Consider the following 23,947-nt stretch of genomic DNA (forward strand, 5'->3'; position numbering starts at 1 on the left):
CCTGGCTGTCCTGGAACTCGCTCTGTAGATCAGGCCTCGAACTCTGTAGACCTGTCTCTGCCTCCCAAGTGCTGGGATTAAATACCTGCACCACTACTGCCTGCCCGGCTGGTGTTTATCTAACCACCAGAAGTCCTCCTATGGTCCAGTTCTGGATATTTGTACTGCCCTTTGGAGTTCGGGGAGTTAGAGTTTCCTTTGGACCTAACTCTAAGATAGATTATCATGCAGTCTCGAGTCTAGTTATCATGAGTGTCTCGAGTTTGCTATATATGCTGAAAATGGTCTTGAACTCCTGATCCTCCCACCTCTACCTCCCAACTGATGCTATTACAGATGTGTCCTACCATGTCTGGTAGCTTTTGAAGTTTTTGCCACCTGGAATACTCTATACGTACTTGATACACTTGTTTGCTCCTCTAGAGCGGGTTTGCTCTAACATCATATTCTAGAACATGGATAACAAAGAGGATGTGGTATATGATACATTGTAGACATTCACAATACTCATTAAATTCTCGCTACATGTTTGGAGAAGACTAACGTAGGTAGAGCTGACTGTTTCAAGTTCTGCTGCGCGGGAGTCAGACACGCAAAAACTGCAGCCAATAGGCAGGGTGGAGGATTTCCGAGAGAACATGCAATAAGATGTAATTTTCAGGGTCAAGGGAAGGCAGCCGCGCGCTGCATGCCGGAATCTGCCTTACTGACGCCGCGTTGTCTGCTGGGGTTTGTAGTCCCACTCAGGGCAGATTACGGTTGCAACATTCAACCACCTCGTTCACAAGTAAAGTGCAGCATCCATTCGTAAATCACAAAAGTTCCAATCCAGGGAAAATGTACAAGCTGACATCCTCAGTCTAGCCCTTGTTGGCTCACAGTACTACGCTTCGGGACCGGCAGCGCATGCGCAGTGCTCCCGCCCCGCGTGCTGCGGATGCCTCGCCTCCGGAAGGGGCGACCGGCGAGGCCGGCTGGAGACGGTCTGCGCAGGCGCCGTGTCCCCGGGCCAACATGGCTGCGCGGTACTCCCCACGCTGGTTGAAGGTGGCAGTGGGGACCCCCAGGCTGCCGGCTGCAGCGGGGAGAGGGACCCAGCAGCCACAGGGGGCCGTAGTGGCAGCCTCCCTATGTCGCAAGCTGAGCGTCTCTGCTTTCGGGCTTTCCGTGGGCGCTCATGGTCCCCGGGCGCTGCTGACATTGAGACCCAGTGTCCGCCTCACAGGTGAGGGAGGCTTCCAGCTCTGAAGTAGCGGCTCCGGGGATGAGAAAGGGCGGCTCTTCTTTCCCTGACGTCCCGTGTAGCGGGATGGAGGTGTCTCCCAGCACGAGAGAGGAATTGCTGGGGACGCAGGCACGCAGGAGGCAGAGAGGCCAAGGTGCCGGCTACCCAGAAACGATCCAGAAAGCTGCGTGGAGCCGGAGGTGGTGAAACGCCCCGAAGGCCGTGAACCTTCACCTCTGTCACAGTTACCCTCTCTGTCCAGGCCGCTGCTCCCTTGTCCTAGTCTTTTTTCTTCACTTTCTAGCTTGTAGTGGAAGAAGTAACTGACATTCCGTGAGTGCTAGGCATCCAGAAATCTAGGAAGATGCAGGTGCTTGTCTTCATTAAGGCCAGAAAGTGTGATGAATTTTCCTTTCATAGCTCTCATCCCTGACATCACGTGGTGTAAATGGAAGGCCATTTATCGGTCTTTTTTTAGAATCCGTAAGTTAGTGAATTAAGGTAATGTAGTCTAACATTTATTAAACACTGTAGAAGTATGGTTTCTCTTTAGAGAATATTTAAGTGTGGCAGGTGTTGTTACCAGTTTATTTTATGGAGAAACAGGTTTAAATGTTAAAGAACCTGAAAAAGTTACAAAGCTAAAAAGTGGTAGTCTTGGCATGGCAGGTACTTTTTTTAATTGCTGAAGGAAATGCCAAATTAGTGTGCATTAAGCCTTGAAGTGTTTTAGCAGCAATCTTTTCTTTTTTCTTTAAAAAAAATATTTTTAAAATTACTTTGCGTTATGTATATGTGTGTTTGTGTGTGAGCATGTGCTCTTTAGTACACAGGTGCCTGAAGAGGCCCTTGGAGTTTCTGACAGTTAGGAGCTGCTACACTTAGAGGTAGGAAGTTGTGTCCCTCCAAGAGCAGTATGTGCCGTTTCTCCTCATGATGTTTTCCTGTACTGTGTCATACTACTTCATGTTCAGTGAGAGTGAAGGAAGCAAGTGTTGAACGTTATTATTATTTTGGGTAGTTCCACAGATCAAGCATAGAGCCTCATGCATGCCTTAGAGCATTTTTAAATTATTGTGTCTTTGTGTGAGAGAGGTATAGAGGCCTAAACAGGCACTAAGTAGTAGTTCTATATGAAAACATAACTAAAGAACTGCAGCAGGCTTTCCTCAAGTCAGCCCAGAGGCTGTAGTGGGCATATTCTGTCTCAAGTGACTATATTTGTGGAAGTGGAATCATTTAGTATGTATCCTGATACCAAATCTAAGGTCATCAATTTGGTTTCCAAACTTTAGTCAGTGATCATTCCTCAAGTCTGATTTATGAAATCAGATGACAAAAATGTCCCAAGCTGGGGCTGGAGAGATGGCTCCGTGGTTGGGAGCACAGAATTCTCTTCCAGAATACCAGGGTTTTAATCCCTAGCGCCCTCATGGCAGCTCACAGCTGTCTGTGGCTCTAGTTGCAGGAGATTGAGTGCAGACATGCATGCAGGCAAAATATCAATGCACATAAAATAAAAAAATCATTGAAAAAAATCTCCCAAGCAGAAAGAAAGCATTATCATGCTACTGGATTAGGCATTCTTGGAACAAGAAAGGAGAGCAATCCTATTCTGGGTTCAAAAAGAGCAAGACATCTACTGGACATACTTTGGAGAAAACAAAACAAACAAAAACCAAACAAATTCTTCCTGTAGAGTTGCAAATCATTAAAGCTTTTAGGATATAAAAAAATAAAAAAATAAAAAACCATTTACCTTGTAAAAGTTACCTGTGGTTATCTACACAGTTTCAATTAAGTTCTCTCCTGTTTTTGAACCTGGTACAGTTGCCAAACTTTTGCCACCAATAGACTCATCCTGCCAGTGGAAGGAGTGGGGAGTAACCAGCCAAGCAGGTATCAAATAAAGAGGTTGAATACAGGATCACCAAGAATTCAGTTCTAATGTCTTCTCCAGTCTGACTGAAGATGATAATAATCTCATACCCCTCCCCCCATTTTATTGTATTCTGACCATTCCTCCTCATTCTTTTTTATTCCTTAACTTCTTTCTATATCTACTCAACTGGCTGTTTTGGAAACAGGGTGTCATATATTCCAGGCTGGCCTAAAACTTCCTGTGTAGCTATGAATGGTCCTTGAACTGCTGACCGTCTATGTCCTTCTTTCTTTCCTTTATTAGGTTTTTTTTTCTGCCTACGTGCCAGAAGAGGGCACCAGATGTCATTATAGATGGTTGTAAGCCACCCTGTGGTTACTGGGAATTGAACTCAGGACCTTTGGGAAAACAACCAGTGCTCTTAACCTGTGGGTCATCTCTCCAGCCCTGCTTCCTTATAATGCTAGGATTATGGGCATGTGCTCATCAGGCACCATTATGCTGGGTTTATTCAGTGCTAGGCATCAAACTGAGCCTTGTGCATTCTGTTCAAGCAGAACTATATATTCCCAAGCTTTGCTCTAACTTGAAGTACATTGAGTTTGGCTGTTAGTGTGCTCAGAAGGGAACGGGCCCTATAACTGTGTTCTTTCACAGGTATTTCATAGCTGGTCATTTATTTATAATTTCTTCTTGTTGGACAAGTTCCCAGACTGACTAACTTTCTTGTTTCATTTCCAGGAACAAAAAGTTTCCCTTTTGTTTGTACTGCCTCCTTCCACACAAGTGCTGCTTTGGACAAAGATGATTATTACCAGATATTAGGAGTGCCCCGAAATGCCAGCCAGAAAGATATCAAGAAAGCCTATTATCAGGTATATGATGGTCTCAGATTTACTGCCAAGACTATAGAAAGATTGCTGGTCATCTTTTTTAATATATAGGTAGTTCATTTTATTATTTATTTATTTATTTATAATTTATTTTAAAAGTTATTTTATTGCATTAGATCCCTTGGAAGTGGTGTTACAAGCAGTTGTGAGCTGCCATGTGGTTGACTGGGAATTGAAGCCAGGTCCTCTGGAAGAGCAGACAGTGCTCTTAAGCACTGAGCCATCTCTCCAGCCCCTATTTTACTTTTTAAAATTGTGTGTATGTATCTGTTTGTGGCCATGCGCACATGAATGCAGATGTTCACAGAAGGCAGAGGTATTAGATCCTGTTGGGACTATAGTTATAGGCAGCTGTAAACTATCTGACATGTCTGGGAATTGAATTCAGGTCTTTTGGAAAAGCAGTATGTGCTCTTAGCCACTGAGCCATCTCTTCAGCCCAGACTGCTGTTGATCTTGTCTGGTCCTTCTTGCCTTGGTGTGTGTACAGCTTCCTCAGGCAGCTCATAAGCAGCTAATCCTATGGAATGATCTGAGAAAGATGGAGTTTTGGATGCATTTGTTGTGCAGTGAATGTACTATCAGCTAATGCTGTTTTAAGAAAGAGGAGAGGGGCGGGTAAGAAGGCCAAGTGGGTGAAGGTGTCTGCTGCACAAGCCTGGTGCTCTGCATTCAATTCTCTAAAGCTGTTTTAAGTAAGAAGGAGAGACCTGCCTCCACAAAGTTGTCCTCTGACCTCCACATGCACACCATGTTGTTCATACACTTCCCATGCCATAGAAAGTAATTAATTAATTAAAAGGTAAAATGTATTTCTTTTTCTTCACTCATTTTTGTGTTTTGTAGCAATCACCGTCACAAGTTTATTAAATGATTCCTCAAAAAACTTACACAGCAAGCCAGGTGTGATAGTGCATGCCTTTTTATCCCAGTCCTGGAGAACAGAGGCAGACAGAGCTCTGTGAGTTCAAGGCCAGCCTGCCTCAAAAACAAATAAAGCCTAGCAGTGGTGCCGTATGCCTTTAATCCCAGCACTCAGGAGGCAGAGACAGATGGATCCCTGTGAGTTTGAGGCTAGTGTGGTCTACAGACTAGTTCTAGGACAGCTAATAAGACCACAAAAAGTGTGTCTCTAAAAACCAAAACAAATAAAATTGTGTAGTAGAGAAACCAAGTTATTTACTTGCTCTTTTACGTAAATTCAATGTACCAGACATGCTGTCTTATTATTTGCTTTCACAAAGGTGTCCACATTCTAAAAAACTAATTGACTAATTTTTAAGATTTTTTTTTTTTAATATTTGATTTGTTTGCATGTGTGCTTACATCATGATGCTGTCAGAGTTTAGAAGAGGGGATAGAACACACTGGAACTGGAGTTTTAGATGGTTGTGAGCTGCTGTATGGGTGTTGAGAACTGAATGCAGGTCCTCTGCAAGATTATTAAATGCTTTTAACTTTCCAGCCCCTAGTAGTCTGTTGTGGGGAAGAGATTTCTGGTAGATGAGGAATATGTGCCTCTCTGAAGAAAATATTTACTTTTTTTTAAAAGATTTATTTATTTATTATATATACATGTCATTCTGCCTGCACATGTGTCTACACACCAGAAGAGGGCACCAGGTATTATAGATGGTTGTGAGCCACTATGTGGTTCCTGGGAATTGAACTCAGGACCTCCAGAAGAGCAGCCAGTGCTTTTAACCTCTGAGCTATCCTTCTAGCCCCAGAATGATGAATTTTCAAATTTTAAATCTTTAAGGGAGTGCTATAAAGAAGCATAATTGTGGCAAGTATTTGGGTTTTGTTATAGTAACCATCTATATCTATACTTTCTTCCCCCTTAGCTTGCCAAGAAGTATCACCCGGACACGAATAAGGATGATCCCAAAGCCAAGGAGAAGTTTTCCCAGCTGGCAGAAGCATATGAGGTAAAGTGACTTGTGTGTATGGTCACTGCCATTCAGCTCTGTCCACTGCACAGGACAACCTGGCATGCCATACATATGGTCCAGTGTGATGCTCTGTCCCTGCCGAGGTCTCATGCTAGTTCTGCTAACTTAGAATCTCAGTGAAGAAATAAGGCAAGTAGGATGATTCAGTGGGTATATATATATGTATCTCCTGTCAAGTCTGAGAACCTGGGTTCAATCCCCAGGACACACATGGTGGACAGAGAAGCAGCTTCCAGGAGTTGTCCTCTGACCGCTACCCGAGTGCCATGGCACGCCTATACACAAAATTAGTAGAGGCAGTTTTTAAAAATGAAGAGATCAGGAGTGATGGCATTATGTAATTCTAGCACTGGTGAGGCTGAGGTAGGAGAATTTCTTCAAGTTTAAGGCTAGCCAGGGCTACATAGTTTTCCTTAATACAAAACAAACTAAAAATAAGTTTTATCTGTGTCAATAAAGCTGCTCAGATAATTCATATTAATAGCTGATCTTGGGAAATCCCAATTAGACTGATTAAGTCAGGTCTTATTTGATGACTTAAGGTAGCAATTTTAAAAGTAGACCATAGGAAATAGAGGGATTAAAAACAAACAAACAAAAAAACAAACAAACATACATCTGTGAAAGAACCATTGACCAGTTACAGAGTTATTGGAGAATGGCCATTTGTCTTAATTAGGGTTTCTATTGCTCTGAAGAGACACCATGACCATGGCAACTCTTATAAAGGAAAACATCTAATTGAGGCTGGTTTATAGTTCGGTAGTTTAGTCCATTATTATCCAGTCATGAAGCATGGCAGCACACAGACAGACATGGTGCTGGAGAAGTAGCTGAGCATTCTACATCTGGGTCAGTAGGCAGCAGGAAGAGAGCCCCTGGTCCTGGCTTCTGAAATCCCAAAACTCATTCCCAGTGATACATTTCCAACAAGGCCACACGTCCTAATAGTGCCACTCTCTGTGGGCCTCTGGGGGCCATTTTCATTCAAACCACCACACCATTCCTCTGGGCTTGACTATCCCGAATGGGTTCTGCATATGTCAGAGTTTCGAGAGAAGTAGAACTAATAGGCTATATGTAATTAGAAAAGACTTATTGAAGTAGCTCATAGGATCAGCTGCCAAGGGGCTAGAGAGATGGCTTATTAGTTAAGAGCATTGACGGTTCTTTTAGAGGATCCAGGTTCAATTCCCAGCACCCACATGGCAACTCACAACCATCGATAACTCCGGTTTCAAGGGATTCGGTGCCCTCTCTGGCTCCTTTGGGGGGCGGGCAGGGCTTCAAGACAGGGTTTCTCTGTGTAGCCCTGGCTGTCCTAGAACTCACTCTGTAGACCAGGGTGGCCTGTAACTCAGACCTGCCTGCCGCCTGTTCCTGAGTGCTGGGATTAAAGGTGTGTGCCACCACTGCCCAGCAGTTTACCAGCTTTCCAAGAATTCCTTAAATCACTGGAGCTGACAGACTTAACCATCATACCACAAAAGGTGTGCTTGATTGCCAATTTTTATATTTTGGTTTTTTGAGGCAGGGTTTCTCCGTGTAGCTCGGCTGTCCTAGAACCTGCTCTGTAGACCACTCTGTCCTTGAACTGCGGGATCTGCCTGCCCCTGTCTCCTGAGTGCTGGGCTAAGGTGTGCACCATCACTGCTGGCCTAGTTTACATTTCTGTTTTTCTGGTGCTGAGAACTGAACCCGAGGCTGTATGCATGCTTAACAAATGCTCTGTAACTGAGCTTTAATGTGATTTGGTGTTTTGTTTAAACAGAGTGTCACTGTGTAGTCCAGGCTGTCTTCAAACTCATTGTCCTGCCTTAGCCTTCTGATTGGTGGGATTACAGGCCTTCACCACCATGCCTGACTTTCTTAGAATGTTTTCTTCTTAGGAGATGTGACACACTTACTTGGCATGGCCTATTGTCTGTGTTCCTAAGCCTCAGAAGACCCAGAAATGCCTGACTGCTTTGTCATTTTCATCCAAGGTGTTGAGTGATGAAGTAAAGAGAAAGCAGTATGACACTTACGGCTCTGCTGGCTTTGATCCTGGGGCCAGCAGCTCTGGGCAGAACTACTGGAGAGGAGGTCCTTCTGTTGATCCTGAGGAGCTGTTTAGGAAGATCTTTGGGGAGTTCAAATCATCTTCTTTTGGTGATTTCAAGACTGTGTTTGATCAGCCTCAGGAAGTAAGTATCCTATTTTATTTTCATTCCTTCATTCATTCATTCATTTTTCAGGGGCATCTCACATTGTAGCCTGTCTATTTCAGAACTCACTATGTAGACCAGGTTGGCCATGAACTCACAGAAATCTGCCTGCCTCTGCCTCCTAAGTGCTGGGATTAAAGACATGCGCTGTCATACCAGCATTCCTTATTTTGAAGACTCAACTATTTTTTTTTTTAAGGCAAGGTTTCCCTGTGTAGCCTTGGCTGTCCTGGACTAGCTTTATAGACCAGGCTGGCTTGGAACTCACAGAGATCCACCTGCCTCTGCCTCCCTGAGTGCTGGGATCATAAGCATGCGCCACCTCGCCCAGCTTCGAAGGATCAACTTTTAACTTTAAGTGCAACGATGTTTTTTTAGTTTCTTGTTTCTCAGAAAGGCACTGGAGTGATTCAGAGGCAGCCATTTGGCAGAAAGCTAGGAGCATTTGAAAAATTCCTTTGGTAGTGATGAGCCTGTCCATGTGATGTCATTATTAAAAGCTACTTAATCAGGCAGCACCCACAAATGCCTCAGAAACCGGAGTGCAGTGACTCATCTAGAGCAGCAGTTCTCAACCTTTGGGTTGACCGCATCGGGGACTGAATATGAGATACTCTACACGCCAGATACTTTACATTAAGATTCATAATAATAGCAAAATTACACTAATGAAGTAGCAACAAAATAATTTTGTGTGGGGCTGGAGAGATAGCTCAGAGGTTAAGAGCACCGGCTGCTCTTCCAGAGGTCCTGAGTTCAATTCCCAGCAACCACATGGCGGCTCACAACCATCTGTAATGAAATCTGGTGCCCTCTTCTGGCGTGCAGGTGTACATGCAGACAGAATACTGTATAAATAATAATAATTAAAAAAAAAATAATTTTGTGATTGAGGGTTGCCAAAACATGAGACAGCATTAGGAAGGTTGAGAACCGCTGATCTAGAGGGTGCTCTGTTATTGTGCTCTGTTATTGTGCGGGAGCTTACTGCAGCAGGGGGACACTGCTGACTCCTCCATGGATTTGTCCTGAGGAGCCATTGTCATTGCATTGAGAAAGGTAGAGAAATGTTTCATCATCTAAGTTACCAAGCATTGTTTTAGTTTGCTTTCTGTTACTGTAAGAAAATACCAGAGACAACTCAAAAAGTGGAAAGTGGGGCTAGAGAGAGAGGGCTCAGTGGATACGAGTGTGTGCTGCTCTTTTTTTTTTTTTTTTTAATTTATCTTTTATACAGCATTCTGCCTGCATGAGCACCTACACACAAGATCTCACTGTAGATGGTTGTGAGCCACCATGTGGTTGCTGGGAGTTGAACTCAGGAGCTCAGGAAGAGCAGCCGGTGCTCTTGACCTCTGAGCCAGCTCTGCAGCCCCAGGGTGCTGCTCTTACACAGGACACAAGTTTGGTTCCTAGCGCCCTTCTGGTAGTGAACAACTGGCTGTAACCCTAGTCCCAGGGGTCTGACTCCCTCTTCTCTTGCTCTTGGGACCAGGCACATGTGGGTGCATACACATGCAGACAAAACATAAAATAAAAAAAATAAAATGGAAATGTTTCTTTTGCCTGTGACTTGAGAGTTTTTAGTGAATGGACTGTTGATCCCATCTTTTCAGGGCCTGTGGTTAGGCAGTATATGATGGTGGAGAGTGTGGTATATCAAAGCTGTTTATCTGATCCTGGCTATCAAGGAAAGGAGGGCAGACTGGCAGCCCCAAGTTTTCTTTGAGGACACACCCCACTGACCTAAAGTCCCCCACCAGATTCTACCTCCTCAGGGTCGCACTACCTCCCCGTAGCACTAAGTTAGAGACCAAGTTTTGGGTCCTTGGGAGACATTCTAGACTTAGACCAAAGCAAGTGCTGTATTGTTCATAGCTGAAGTTCAAGCCATTTTTTACTTAATATATCTTAAAAGCTGTAATTTTTACTTACTAGATCTTAAACTCTGTGTGTGTAAAGCTAGATTACACCCATTCTTCCCTGACAAAGTATACATGTATATGTGTTTGGTAATGGAGTGACTACAGGTACTGTCCGGTGCCCTCCTGTCCTGAAACGCACTGCTGTAGGCATTATAAAGCTAAGTGACAGGCCATGCCTCACTCTTGCAGTACATCATGGAACTGACATTCAATCAAGCTGCCAAGGGTGTCAACAAAGAGTTCACTGTGAACATCCTGGATACGTGTGAGCGCTGTAACGGCAAGGGCAATGAGCCTGGAACCAAGGTGCAGCACTGCCACTATTGTGGCGGCTCAGGCATGGTAAGGGTACTGTGGGTCCCGCCTCTACTCCTCTTGTCAGTGTTTCCCTCCCTTACCTACCTCCCTAGCTGCTCTCACCATTCCTTTTCTCTGTTCCAGGAGACACTTTACTTAGGTATTTCTGGGGCTTGGGCTGTGTCCCGTATCACTGCAACGGGCTGGCCTTAAGCTAAGTGGTTGAAGGTGCTCTTGAACCTGTCTGTAATTCTCTTCTCTCTATCTTCCAAGTGTTAGTGTTCCACCCTGGCTCTTTTAGGGAGTGGGATTAGAGGAAGGACAGGGTCTCACCCTTTTTTATTTATTTTATTTTATTATTAATTTTTTTTACACTTTATTCACTTTGTATCCCCCCATAAGCCCCTCCCTCCTTCCCTCCCTCCCCTCCCCTCCCTCCCTCTTCTTCATGCATGCCCCTGCCCAAGTCCACTGATAGGGGAGGTCCTCCTCTCCAGGGTCTCTCTCTTTAACACAGGCCGACCACTGTCTAGCCTCATGCTTTTAAGTGTTGGAATTATAAGTATGTGTCGTCATGCCTGGTTATAATTCTTAAACATATTTTTTATTATTATATTTATTTATTTATTTATTATATGTGCATGTGTGCCATGCCCACATGTGGCATTCAAAGAAAAATTTATGGGACTCCATTCTCTTTCATCATATGAGACCCAGGGATTGAATTCAAGTCATTAGGCTTGGTGGCAAGTGACTTTCCCTGCTGGCCATCTCTCCAGTCCTTTTTATATATTTATTTTTTATTTTATTTATTGAGACAGGGTCTCAATGTGCAGTTCTGGCTGGTCTGGAATTTGCTGTGTAGATAAGTAGCATCACATTCAGAATTGTTCTTCTGTACCACATATAGGCATTTCATTATTGGGGCTGTTCCTAATTGGTGAACATGTTCTTAGCATGTTCAAAGCCCTTAATGCATATTTTGTTTTGTTTGAGATAGAGTTTAACTCTAATCCAAGCTGGCTTGGAACTCATATGCTCCAGGCTGACTGAACATGAGGCAATCTTCATTTGTTAGCCTTGTTGGTGCTGTGCAAACAAGTGTGAGTCATCATGCCCAGTGAAAGCCTTAAATTCCATCCTCAGCACATATATACACACATACATGGGGGGGGGCAGAGAAAGCCAATCATAATGATATATATATATATAAATTTATTTAAAAATCTTACTTCAAGCTACACATACCTTTATTCCCAGAAGCAGAGGCAGGTGGATCTCTGTGAGATCGAGGTCAGCCTGGTCTACAAAGCAAGTTCCAGGGCAGACAGTGATGTTACACACAAAATCCTGTCTTGAAAAACAAAAGAAAAAAAACTTGACTTCTGAGCTGGGTGTCGTTGCATATACCTGTACTCCCAGCACTTGGTAGGTAGAGTCGGAAACATCAGAAGTTCAAGTTTATTCTCTACTATACAGAGAGTTTGAGTCCAGCCTTGGCCACATGAGATGTCATCCCTCTTCCTTCATGTAAAAAAAAGTTCAGAGTCTCATGTAACCCAGGCTGGCCTCAGACTCACTATGTAGCTAAGTGTGGCCTTGAACTCCTGATCTCTTATCTCTGTCCCCTATATGTTGGCATAATATACCTGTGCTACTTCACCTGGATATAAACTATTCATAAAATATTTTTTGATAAAGCAATGTACCTGTATACGTAGCATTTTTCTTTTGTCAGGAAACTATCAATACGGGGCCTTTTGTGATGCGTTCTACATGTCGGAGATGTGGTGGCCGGGGCACCATCATCACAACTCCTTGTGTGGTCTGCAGAGGAGCAGGACAAGCCAAGCAGAAGAAACGAGTGACAATCCCTGTGCCTGCAGGTAGGCCGTTGCCCAGAAAATGGGCCAGCACTGTTGTACCCTGTTTGCATGATTGCAGAGCTAGACATAAGGCCCTGGATTCCCCGGTTGGAGGAAGAAGTAGACTCTCTTAGAGCTTTCCTTTGTACCGGTCACCTTCACAGTGTGTCCACTCCGCTCCCACCTTGGGATGCCGCAGCTCCTGTCCCAGATTTCTGTCTTCATGCAGTGAGGACCAACTTTAACAGGAAACAAACTAGTTAGGTGGTGACACCTGTCTATCCCAGTACTCAGGAGGCTAAGGCAGGAGGAGCACAAGTTTGTGGTCAGCCTAAGGTCCGTGGTGAGACGTTCATTTCAAAAATAAAAGAAGAAGCCTGCTGGGCAGTAGTGGTGCACACCTTTAATCCCAGCCCTCAGGAGGCAGAAACAGGTGGATCTCTGTTGAGTTCAAGGCCAGCCTGCCCTACAAAGCAAGTCCAGGACAGCCAGGGCTACACAGCCAGGGCTAAACCTAGTCTCAAAAGAAAAAGAAACAAAGAAAGCAGCAGCAGCCAGAAACCTGGTCAAGTGGTTTTTCCTGGGTAGAAGTTGCTGTGGGAGACCCTACCATAACTGCTGTTTGGAAATTTTGTTCTCCTAGGAGTTCAAGATGGTCAGACTGTAAGGATGCCTGTGGGAAAACGAGAAATTTTTGTCACGTTCAGGGTAGGTGCTTGCCTGTCAGCCTATTTTGGGTCCTTTTTCTCTTGCAGTGGGTACAGCTGAGATCACTCATTGTAGAAAGTAAGGGCAAATGTGTTACTGCTCCCAGTTAAAGAAAGGCTGCCTGGGCATGAGTATTCATTGCCTGCATGCCTGCATGCAGAGAAGAAAGCTTTCTCACAACACTGCCAAGTTAGAAGAAATGTAGCCAGTGTGGGGGTGCACGCCTTTAATTCCAGGACTCTGGAGGCAGAGGCAGGTGGATCTCTGTGAATTCCAGACAAGCCTAGTCTACAGAGCAAGTTCCAGGGTAGCCAAGGCTACCGAAGCTCAGTCTTGGAAAAAAAAAAAAAAAAGGAAACAAAAAAGTAGCTCACAAACCCCTGTGTGGTGGTGTTATTCCTGTATAAATTGTTGATCAGACAGCAAAATATTTTTTATTTTAATTAATTAATTAATTTATTTATTTATTTTGAGACAGGGTTTCTCTGTGTGGTCTTGTGTAGACCAGGCTGGCCTTGAACTCAGAGATCTGCCTACCTCTACCTCCCAAGTGCTAGGATTAAAGATGTGCACCACCATGCTCAGCCAGAGAAAACAAATTATAATGGTATAGTTTTATTTGTTTATTTAGCAATGCCAGAAATTGAACACTCCGCTTCTTGCATGCTAGCAAAGTACTTGCACCTCCTAGCCCAAAATGGTTTTCTCTGGTAACAGAAAGACTTACACTCCTAGGTGTGTATCTGAGAAAAAGCCATGCAAGTGTAGCATGCTTTGGGTCAGGAGGTATATAATAGCAAGACAGTGGTGACAAACCTGCTGTTTGTCAAAAAAGAATGGTCATCAAACTGCTATGTATTCGAATGTTGTCGACATAGCAGAAGGAAAGAGCCACAGGGGAGCAGGAGACGCCGCTTCACTAAGACAGGGGAGAGAAGGCAGATCGTCCAGCTGTGATATGAGGAGACTGTCTCAGAGAGCTGCCAAGCATGTGAGAGCCATCAAGTGTGTGTTGTTGAGGGATGTAGAAAGACAAAGCAAAAGTAAAGGCATCCTAGTAGGCTTTGATAAATGTTAAATTCAGGGTAGTGATTAACTGAGAAGCATAAAGAAAGTTCTGTTTGTGATTTTCTCTCCCCTTTTTGAGCGAGGATCCCCCTGTGTTGCAAAGGCTGCCCTGGAACTCACAGTGGTCCTGTCTCAGCCTCCAGAATATTGGTGTTACAGTTGTGTAACACCTGCAATTACAATTAGGTTGTGGGTGCCCTGTTTGCTGTATATACATTCTCTTTTTCTTTGTGTGAGGCAGTTTATTACTTGAACCAAGTACTAGGTATAGTGAGTGGCACATGCCTATAATTCTAGCACATGGGATGTGGAGGTAGGAAGAGCGTGAGTTCAAGGACAGCCTGGGTTCTACAACAAAACTCTGTCTTTAAAAGCAAGACTGAAAACAAAAACAAGAAGTACGACTTGGGATGGAGGTAAAGTGCCTTGCATGACTGGCTTACCTGTAATCCTAGCACTTGGGAGGTGGAGACTGGAGGACCAGAATTTCAAGGTCATCCTGAGCCCCACAAAGAATTTGCAGCCTTAATGAGCTTGCAACCTTAATAATTTGGATTTAATGAGCCCCTGTCTCAAAACACCCCCCCACCCCCCCCAGTAACAAAAATAACCAACAGAAAAGCTGGGTATAGTGGCACTTGACTGTTTTCCCACTATGTGCAAAGCTGAGGCAGTAGGTTTCCATAAGTGAATTTGTAGTCTATCTGAACAATATAGTGAGAAACCAGAGACAGGGCAGTGCATAGAAATAGTGTGAGGGGCGGATCCCTCTAGATGAGGAATCAAAGAGGAAGGAAGGAAGGAAGGTAGGTGCAGGGTAGGCCTTGGTGTTGTGCCTGGTCTGTACAAGGCCCTGTGTTCTATCCCAGCACTGCAAATTAATTAGTTTAAAACCACATAAAGGCAGAAGCTGGACGCCAGCTTATAAGAATTTGGTAGAGGATTCAGCTACTCTTTTATCTAATAATAAAGGGGGGGGGAAGGGCAGAAGAAATCAAGGGCAGAGAATATCTTTGTGATATGAAAAGTAGTATTTCTAAGTTAAATAAATTCCAGAGCTGGTAGTTTGTCCTAGAGGTAGCTTGTGTTAAGTGACCATCTGAAAGACTGAATTCGTGTACGTGTGTGTGTGTGTAGAGGACAAAGGGTGATGTGTGGTGCCTCTTTTGGTTCCTCTTCCCCTTATTTTTTGAGATAGTTTCTTGTTGAACCTAGAGCTCACGGATTTACCTAGGCTTCTGGCCAGTGAGCTCAAGAGATTCACTGTACACACGCACGCGTGCGCTCTCTCTTCCTAGCAGTTTACTACCATGCCCACTTTTTACATGAGTGCTGTGGGTCTTCATCCTTTGTGGCAGGCACTTCCCTAGCCTTGCAAATCATTTTTATCTTTGTAAGTGTATTTGTCTACATTTAGTAACCTTTCTCATTAGGTAAGATTTGGGGGGAAAATGTAAAAGCCAAATTGCATTTTTTTCTTCCTTTTGTAATTGTGATGCAAGCTGAGGTGGTCTGGACATTGCCCTCAAGCAACACTTCCATGGTAGTTACACTTGTCTTCTCTTTGGCACTAGGTGCAGAAAAGTCCTGTGTTCCGGAGGGACGGCGCAGACATCCACTCTGACCTCTTTATTTCAATAGCTCAAGCTATTCTTGGGGGTACTGCCAAAGCCCAGGGCCTGTATGAGACAATCAGTGTGACGGTAAGAGGACATGAGGACAACTGTCTTTGCTGCCCTGGCACCTGTTTGGTCTTTTCTTTCCTTCTTTTGAGACCAATGCTTATTCAGCTGATCTTGAACTAGTACTCCAGTTGCCTCACCCTTCCTTATGTCACATGCATGTGCCACCATGGCCAGTTAAATTTTTTTTTTAAATGGGAAATAGATGAGGTGGTCTAAACCTGAGTGTCCAGCCTGTCAGGAATTCTGAGAGTAGAAGAGACATTGGCACCTGTGACACTAGGAGCTTTAGGCTGTTCCTTGAGGAATAATTACAACTCCAGGTGTTTCTGTTTAACTGTTGGCAATAGTTCCTGGTCAGGGTCCCAGGAACAGCTCATACGTGATGCAGTCGGTGCGCTTTGTTCATGTTCCCACCTGGAGCTTGTGGTGTGAAGCTGTGTCTTACTCAGTTGACCACTTCAAGTTTTGGGGATTTTGTTTGCTTCTTTGGGATTTTTTGTTTGTTTGTTTGTTTGATTTTTGAGCTTTGTTGTGGTTTTATTTATTTATTTATTTATTTATTTATTTATTTTTGTTGTGGTGGTGGTGGTATTTTTGAGACAGAGTTTTTCTGTGTAGCCCTGGCTGTCCTGTAACTCACTATATAAACCAGACTGGCCTGGAACTCAGAAATCTCAGGCAACTATCTCTAATTTTAATTGCAGCTGAAGTGGACACTCCCTGTGCCACTTTTATACCTCTGTGTTTGTCTCCAGCCTTCTCCAGCACCTGGGTGTGGAGACTTAGGCCATGGCAGTGGTCACTGTGGACAAATACTCCCACCTCCCCCTGGAGACAACCTGGAGTATCCGCTTCTCCAGGGTCCATTCTTTCCAGCGTTTGCGAGTAATGGAGCAAGTTTAGTCTCATACCTGCCATCAACTTTCTGCTTCTGAGTCTTTTTCTTTACCCCTCACACCTATTTCCTGGGCTCAACTGTCCCACAACTATGTGGCTAGCTTGTTCTGCATACCCAGTGCAAGTCCTTTTTTGAACACACCTTTCAAGATTGTCTCTGTGTAGTAAAATGTTTATTTTTGGACAATGGCTACCAGGGAACATAAGCACATTCCTTTCTCAATAGATCCCTGCTGGGATTCAGACAGACCAGAAGATTCGCTTGGCTGGGAAAGGCATCCCCCGGATTAATAGCTACGGCTATGGTGACCACTACATTCACATCAAGATCAGAGTTCCAAAGTAAGTGTTCACCAAGACTACAGCCCAGACTACCAGACCCCATATACACAGTTGCGGCAGCCTCTGAGCCTTTTGCTTGCTAAGCCCAGCATCCAGCAGTTCAGCTGACCTTCCAGCTCTAGGCTTGAGCAAATTGTTTTCTTTCTTGGAGTCAATTTTGTCCGGCCTGTGTTTCCCATCTGAGCACTGGATATAGCTTTTTGGCTTCACTGAGCTATGGAAGTACAAAATGAATGACACATAGGAGACGCTAAATTCCTGATGTGCTCTGGGCAGAATGCTGGGGCACTCAGCTGTGGAGTGCCCCTGCTTCTCCTGGGAAGCCAGGTTCAGCTCTTTTCTCTTTTGTGAGATTAGTTTCTTACCTGCTGCTTCACAAACACACATGTAACATGTACACTCCAACCCCTATACCTGGCATAGCAGTAATGACAGTTTAAACAACTCAGGGTTTTAGAGAAAAGCTGAAAGGACTGCTGTCAGCACAAGACACCCCAAGACCAAGTTCTCAGCACAAAGGATATTTCTTTGTCCCAGAGGGACATAGGGCAAGGAATAAGAGACCTAATAGGAAATAGAGGACTGAGAGAAGGGGAAAGGAACAAGGGTGAGGGAGAAAGCATAGAGAGGAAACAGGTGTGGCTCATAGGCAAATGGTAAAAGGGGAAAGCCTGTGTTCAGATGAGGTGTTTAATCTTAATTGAGCATGTTAATTAGGTGAGCCAAAGGGGGCTTTTGATTGCTGGACTTTATGCTTTGTTAGCTGGACCTTGGTAGTCAGCCTCAGGAGTAGGAAGTGGCCAAAGAAGGAAACAGAGCTTGGTGGCTGGCTTTAGGAATGTGATCTAATGGTTTTTAGCAAGGCAGAGGGAATGGGAGAGAAGAGTAAGGCCTGCCAGAGCCATGTTTGCCATGTTCAGGCCTGCTAGAGCCCTTCCAAAGCTTTGATATTGCCCTTTGTTCCTCAGTGTGTGCTTAGTCAAAGACTAAGCTGCATTGTGTCCTTTCAAAAGCTGCCTGGAGAAAGCACTTGGCCACTAACTAGTCTTGGTCCACAGGAGGCTAACCAGCAGGCAGCAGAACCTGATCCTGAGCTATGCTGAGGATGAGACTGACGTGGAGGGCACGGTGAATGGTGTCACCCACACACACACTGGTAAGGAGCCTGGGAGTAAGGTGGTGGCATGAGGGATCTCCGAGTTACAGGTTTACAGACATTTCAAAATAGCATGTTTGATTTCTGCTTGAGTTTTCATAGGCGCCGAACAACTGTCATTGGAAGAGGGGATCTGTGGGTGTGCAGCCATATAGCCATATAGCTTTTCCCTTTCACTGTATGCATGTGCTTAGAAAGCACAGGATCACCTGTGCAGCAGCTCTGTGTCTCAGAGCTGTGGTTCTGAGTTCTAGCCTTGGTTCTGCCACTTGCCTTGTGACTTTGGGCATTTCCCTACAAGAGTTCTTTGTAACAGCTTAAGGGGAAGATCAATTAGACAGATCTGTGCCTTCCTGACCCCAAACACCTCACCAGGATTACAAAGTAAACAATGGTAACAACAATGTGAAAATACTGTCTCTTGATTCAGTGACCAGAGTTGTTGTCCAAGCTCAGATGTCTTGCTCTGTGAACACAAACCTAAGTGGTTGACGTCTGGGCTGGAGCTTTCCCGTGGCCCCTGTATCTGTATTTCATCTGAGGCCTCTGTTGATTGGGACAGGTCAGGACAGGCTGTGCCCAGGCTACACATGTTTCTAGCTCATTGAATCATTTTGTTTTTATGGGAACCTGGATGGAGTTCTCAGATCTGGAATGGCCTTAGGTTTGTGTGTGATAATTCATAGCCAGTATTCAGAGCTAGGGTAGCTTTATTTCAGAGTGGAGAGAAGATTTGGAGTTCTTTGAAGGAAGAGTCAGTAGTGGAAGTGGAAATCCCAGCAGAATTTCCTGGAAGTTTGTTGAGCTCTTCTTGAGGACAGGAACCCTTTCTATGGCTTGACCAAATACCAAATGGCATTTAATATTTGTGTACATAATACATATACTTTTCCCTTTGCTCTTATTCACATTTTCATTGTGAACCTGTAATTTCTTCCTGACATGTCCTCAAGGTCTCATAATATATAAGATTTGTTCTGCACACAACTGTTTTCCTCTCCTGCCCACCAGAGAGCTTACATTCTGCAGGACTGGGCTCAGGTGGGGGCATGGGCATTTCGCCATGTTAGAATGTTAACACTATTTTTCTTCTCATTAATCTCTATTGTCATTGTTTTCAGTATTGCATCCCTTTGGAAATTTGACTTTGTAAAATAGCTCATTTGATAAAGTGCTTGCCTAGAATGCCTGAGGTTTTAAAAACAAAAAACAAACAAACAAAAAACAATGGGCTTTTTGATAACCTTGTATAGACGGGTTGGGGAGAGGGTCATGAGACCCTTACCTTCACTCCCTCCTGCGCCTCCTGCTAGGTGTAGATAATTCTTCTCCATAGTATTTGTTCTCTGGAAGGTTAACTGAAAGGGAAAATCCATGATGCATAATGACTTTCTATTAGGTCATCAGCCATACATAGGACTTTTCTGCAGTGTGATTGTTTGGGGGTCACTGCCATTCCTGTAAGCAACCCCTCACCCATGCCTGCAAGTAAACCCAGTTAATTCATTGGTTCCTTCGAGCTAGCCGAGGCTGGGAGTGCCTTACTTTGTTGTTGGTTCCCTGTCTGGGATGAGTAGACGTCTGTTCACGTATATCTTCATGGGAAAAGTCCATACAACATATAGGTACAGCATGGACAGCAGGGCCACAAGCTCACTCTGACTAGGCATACTCATAGAGCTGAGGGGCTCCCTTAGAAAGGGAAAGGAATGGTGTTCTGAGCAAAATGCTGGACAAGATCTGGGCACTCAGGAACTGGAAAGACGTTTCAGCAGAGAGATTGCTGCTTTTGCAGAGGGCCTGGATTTGGTTCCCAGCATCCACTTGGAGGCTTAGAACCACTTCTAACTCCAGTTCCAGGAAGTTCAGTGACTTCTTACGCTCCTCTCCATGGGCACTAGACATGTAGGCAAATTTAAGAAAAAAAAAAAAAAATGCAGCAGGTTGGTGGTGGGTCATACTTTAATCCTAGTACTCAGAAAGCACAGGCAGGTAGATCTCCATGAGTTCAAGGCCAGCCTTGTCTACAGAGCTTGTTCCAGAACAGCCAGGGCTATACAGAGAAACCCTGTCTATAAAAAAAGCTTTAAAAATTTTTCTGGGTATTCAACAAAGCTCCTGGGGACACACCTGGGCTCTAGGCTGTCACACAAAGCCTGGAACCTAGGCCCTGCAGAGCACACTGCTCACTCTGCACACACTTTCTGCCTTGAAGTCCAGAGGCCAGTTATGCCCTGCTGCAATTCAGAGCATTTCCTTTTCTAATATGTAAGGGTTTAAGTAACATAAATGACTCTTTTAATACAACAAATGTATAAACCATGGGCTTCCTGTACCTCTTGAGTACCCTAAGGTAAAGAGAGCAAGAATTGTGCTTTCATGTCTTCTGTAAGTAGATACCAGCACTGTAAGTTACCACTGATGGCACTTCTAAAACATGCCAAGTACATGCCACTGGCTTTCCCACTTGATCTCACAAATTGCTTAGAAGCTGTGTATGTTTGTTTTTTTGAGTCAGGGTCTTGTGTAGTGCGGGCCTGCTCAGAACCCATGACGACATAGTGGAGGATAACCTTGAATTCTTGATTCTCCTCCTATCTCCAAGGTGGCAAAGATGGGATAATACACACCTACCTCACTGGCATTGTGAGAGACAAGATGAAGTGCACAGCAGAGGATCCTGTGTGAGAGTAGCTTGGACATGTTAATGTGTACAAAATGGGCAATGGGTTTAGAAATTGGAGCTTTTCTTGAGGTTCATTGCTTTATCTTGTAGCCAGTAGCTTGGGTGGTTCTGAGTCTGGGCTGGGTTTGAGCTAAGGTCTACTTCTTGCTGGCTGGCTCTGAGATTCGAGTTGACCTGACAGCATAGCTTCTGTGTACATGCAAGTGTGTGAGGGCTCTTAAGTACACAGGGATGAGGATAAGCTGTGTGGGTTGGCCCCGAGGCCCTGACATGGAGTGTTGCCTGTGTTATTGTTCAGGTTACAGACAGTCGTTCTCCCTCCCTTTTTTCGTTTACCCTCCATGAGTTTTTGACTCCCCGGAAGAGTTGTCATGTCCTGAGTCTCTGAGTGTCCCATTTGCTTCAGTCTAATACCTGAGGTACCCTTGCCAGCCTGAGAGTGGCCTCAGTGTTCCTGTAGTGGCCCTTGGCTACTCCTCGAGTGCCAGCCCCTGGGCAGCTAGGCATGGGTAGGTGGGGCTGGCTTCTGCATGAAGGTATGCGCTGTTGACCTGGGTTCTTTCCGCTGTTTGTGCCCAGGTGGCAGAACCAAGGATAGCTCCGAAGGAAGCAAGGATAGGCGAGAGGCTGGGGAGGACGAGGGATTGCTTTCCAAACTTAAGAAAATGTTTACTTCCTGATAACCCTGCTGAGGTAGGAAAACCTGTGAGCCTCCTTCCCTGTTTCCCTGTGTGAACTAATCTCTCTTCTGGTTACTTTAACCAGCATTGGCCCTCACCCCACCCTACCCTTCCCCAGAAGTCGGGAGAGGTGTAGTAACCTCACCAAAGGTGTAGTAACCACGGCATCCTCAGTCTTCTGAGCAGAGCCTGTGAGCAGCACAGGGTGGGGCAGGCTCAGTGGCCAGCCCTCTTCTGAATTCAAGTTAGATTCCTTCCTAGAAAGGCTGAATTTGCAGCTGCCTCACAACCCTCATGTCATTTGCCAAGGGCTTTGTCCCTCTGTGGTGGAACCAGCTTGCCCACAGTCCAGAGGGCAGATTGTGGCGGAGCCAAGCCTAGAACTCAGATCTCCTCCACCTCCCACCTGCTTTTTAGCACAATAGTCTACCCAGGCAGCATGGTGCCATGCAAGTCTGGGGCTGAGGAGCAGTACTTGTTTTCTGTGCCTGGAGATGTCAAGAACCCCAGGTCCTGGGGTTCTTGACCCTTAAAGCACAGCCATTCTCCAGGGATTAACAAAGCCTCTCCTGAAGGGATGTGTTCTGTGATATGGAATGTAACTGTTTGTCTCCTTGACTCAGGAAAACGGTCAACTGGAAACTAGATCAGGAGCAGAGGCCCTCTCCATGGCTGGGGTATCAGATACAGGAGGATCCCAGAACAGCAGCACTGAGCCCCTGCCTACAGAGCCCTCTGAACTACCTAGCAGCAGCAAAGCTGTGTGACAACACCTCTCTGCATACAAGTTCATGGTGGACAGCCCTAGGCAGTGACGTATGGCCCTCAGGCTGATGCAAACACCCTGTCCACTGGTAGGTGACTTGCTTCTTCTGGCTCAGGCAGGACACCTGGACTCTTCTTGTGGCACTAAAATAATCTGGAATCACATGTAGTAGAGAGCTGAAAGAATTAAAGGCCAAACTTACAGCTTAAATGAAGCCTTCAACTGCACAGCATTGAGATGATTAATTTCCCTCTCAACAAAGCTCATGGAGTTCTGGGATACATCCTCCCTGACCGGTTCTGCTGAGATGTGTGTTATTTCCCTTGGAGGTTTGTTTGTTTGTTTCTTTTCTTTTCTTTTTTTTTTTTTGGAAGGTACCAAGGAAGTGGAAAGTGGGTTCTAGGGCGCTGGGAGGCATACTTGTAGAACACAGTCCCTCTATCCACTTCAGCTTAGATGGCAGGTTGCCTGACAGCTGAGTTAGATTGTACTAGTCAGGTGTGGGGGTGAGGGTAGGGAAGCAGAGGTTCTTGCTCTGTTGGACCAAAGTTACCATGGTCATGTGGGACAGACTTCAGCTTCTGGAGACCCAGAGCTTTGCCAGCCAGGGGTTGCTCTCCTCTCTTCAACTGCTGACACTTGATTTCCAAGGTGTTCTTAGATGACTTAGTGGTAAGGTCCATTGTCCTGTGCAGATGTTAAGAGGGAGAGTGCAGGGTTGTAGTGGAGTGGAAGCTCCACCTCCTCTGTGCACAGAGCAGCCTCCTATCCAGCCTCTGCTGGGAGCATGTTGCAGTTTCCATGTGTTCCAAGGTCCTGGAGCTAGTGTAAGACAGGCTAATAAGAACACCTTCTCTGTTTATAATTTACAAAAGCAGAACATTTTATTAGTGTCTGATTTAAGAATGTAAAGTGATTCTGTATCAATGTAAATAAGATGATCTACTACAAAAGATATTTAAAACCAAAACTGTGGTCATTTCTTCTTTGAGAGTTCAAACTAGCTTTTGCAGGTGGCACAGCAGTGCAACAGGAGAGTGAGCTGGCGGCATCTGCTGGTGGAGACCTCTCTCCCTGCCATCAAGATGACCTAGTGCCCTGGCAGTGCCAGACCCCTACTCCATTTCCAGAACAGACCCTTGCCATGAGATCGTGTTCCTGTGTAACCAAACTCCTGAGCCTGGTTGACTGGAGAGCCCTGCTGAGAAATGTACATGTGCTCACTATGCTCTTTTTCTCTTTTCCTTTCATTATTTCTCAGTCTGTGTATTTTGCTATGTAGCCCAGGCTGCTGCTCCTCATCCCTCTACCTTCACCTCCCAAGTACTAGGAGTACAGACAGTCCACCACAACTAAAAATATTCTTTGTAAATTTTTTGAAAAGGTAGTAGCTGGGATTGAACCCAAGACCTCAGGCATGCTAGGCAAGTGTTCTGCTACTGAGCTATGTTCCCTTAGCTGCATTTTCCTATACTGTATTTAAAAAAAAAAATATTAGCATGTGTGGATGTCTGTGCAGTGCCCACAGAAACCAAAAGAAAGTGTTGTCATCTGGAACTGACATTTCAAAGGTTGTTAACTACCATGTGGGTGCTGCCAACCAAGTTAAGGACCTCTGCAAGAGCAGCAAATGCATGCGGTGGGGTGCGCCTTTAATCCCAGTACTTGGAGGTGGAGTCAGGCAGATCTGTGAGCTTGAGGCCAGCCGGG

General features: G+C 45.0%; 1 protein-coding gene across 2 annotated transcripts; it reads left to right on the plus strand.

Annotated features, from left to right (window-relative positions):
• Positions 1 to 972: 972 nt before the first annotated feature.
• On the plus strand, positions 973 to 23,207 carry Dnaja3 (DnaJ heat shock protein family (Hsp40) member A3). Of its 2 annotated transcripts, XM_021632479.2 has the most exons (12): positions 973 to 1,225; positions 3,849 to 3,982; positions 5,848 to 5,931; positions 7,941 to 8,141; positions 10,277 to 10,429; positions 12,123 to 12,270; positions 12,893 to 12,957; positions 15,600 to 15,728; positions 16,834 to 16,949; positions 18,008 to 18,105; positions 21,371 to 21,484; positions 22,095 to 23,207. In XM_021632479.2, exons 1-11 carry the CDS (start codon positions 1,015 to 1,017, stop codon positions 21,469 to 21,471), a joined length of 1,440 nt encoding a protein of 479 aa, XP_021488154.1. In that variant the 5' UTR covers positions 973 to 1,014; the 3' UTR covers positions 21,472 to 21,484; positions 22,095 to 23,207. The 2 variants fall into 2 exon arrangements, with proteins under 2 accessions (XP_021488154.1, XP_021488155.1); XM_021632480.2 differs by lacking the exon at positions 21,371 to 21,484 and having other exon boundaries at positions 974 to 1,225.
• Positions 23,208 to 23,947: the final 740 nt, after the last annotated feature.

The sequence above is a fragment of the Meriones unguiculatus genome, chromosome 11 (assembly GCF_030254825.1).
Source record: "Meriones unguiculatus strain TT.TT164.6M chromosome 11, Bangor_MerUng_6.1, whole genome shotgun sequence".
In the NCBI taxonomy this organism is placed as follows: domain Eukaryota; kingdom Metazoa; phylum Chordata; class Mammalia; order Rodentia; family Muridae; genus Meriones; species Meriones unguiculatus.

Excerpts from the sequence above, each read along its gene's own strand:
- Dnaja3 (XM_021632479.2), top strand. The coding sequence starts at position 1,015 with ATGGCTGCGCGGTACTCCCCACGCTGGTTGAAGGTGGCAGTGGGGACC. Across the intron at positions 12,271-12,892 it reads GACAATCCCTGTGCCTGCAG|GAGTTCAAGATGGTCAGACT; the intron begins GTAGGCCGTTGC and ends TTGTTCTCCTAG. Across the intron at positions 12,958-15,599 it reads AAATTTTTGTCACGTTCAGG|GTGCAGAAAAGTCCTGTGTT; the intron begins GTAGGTGCTTGC and ends CTTTGGCACTAG.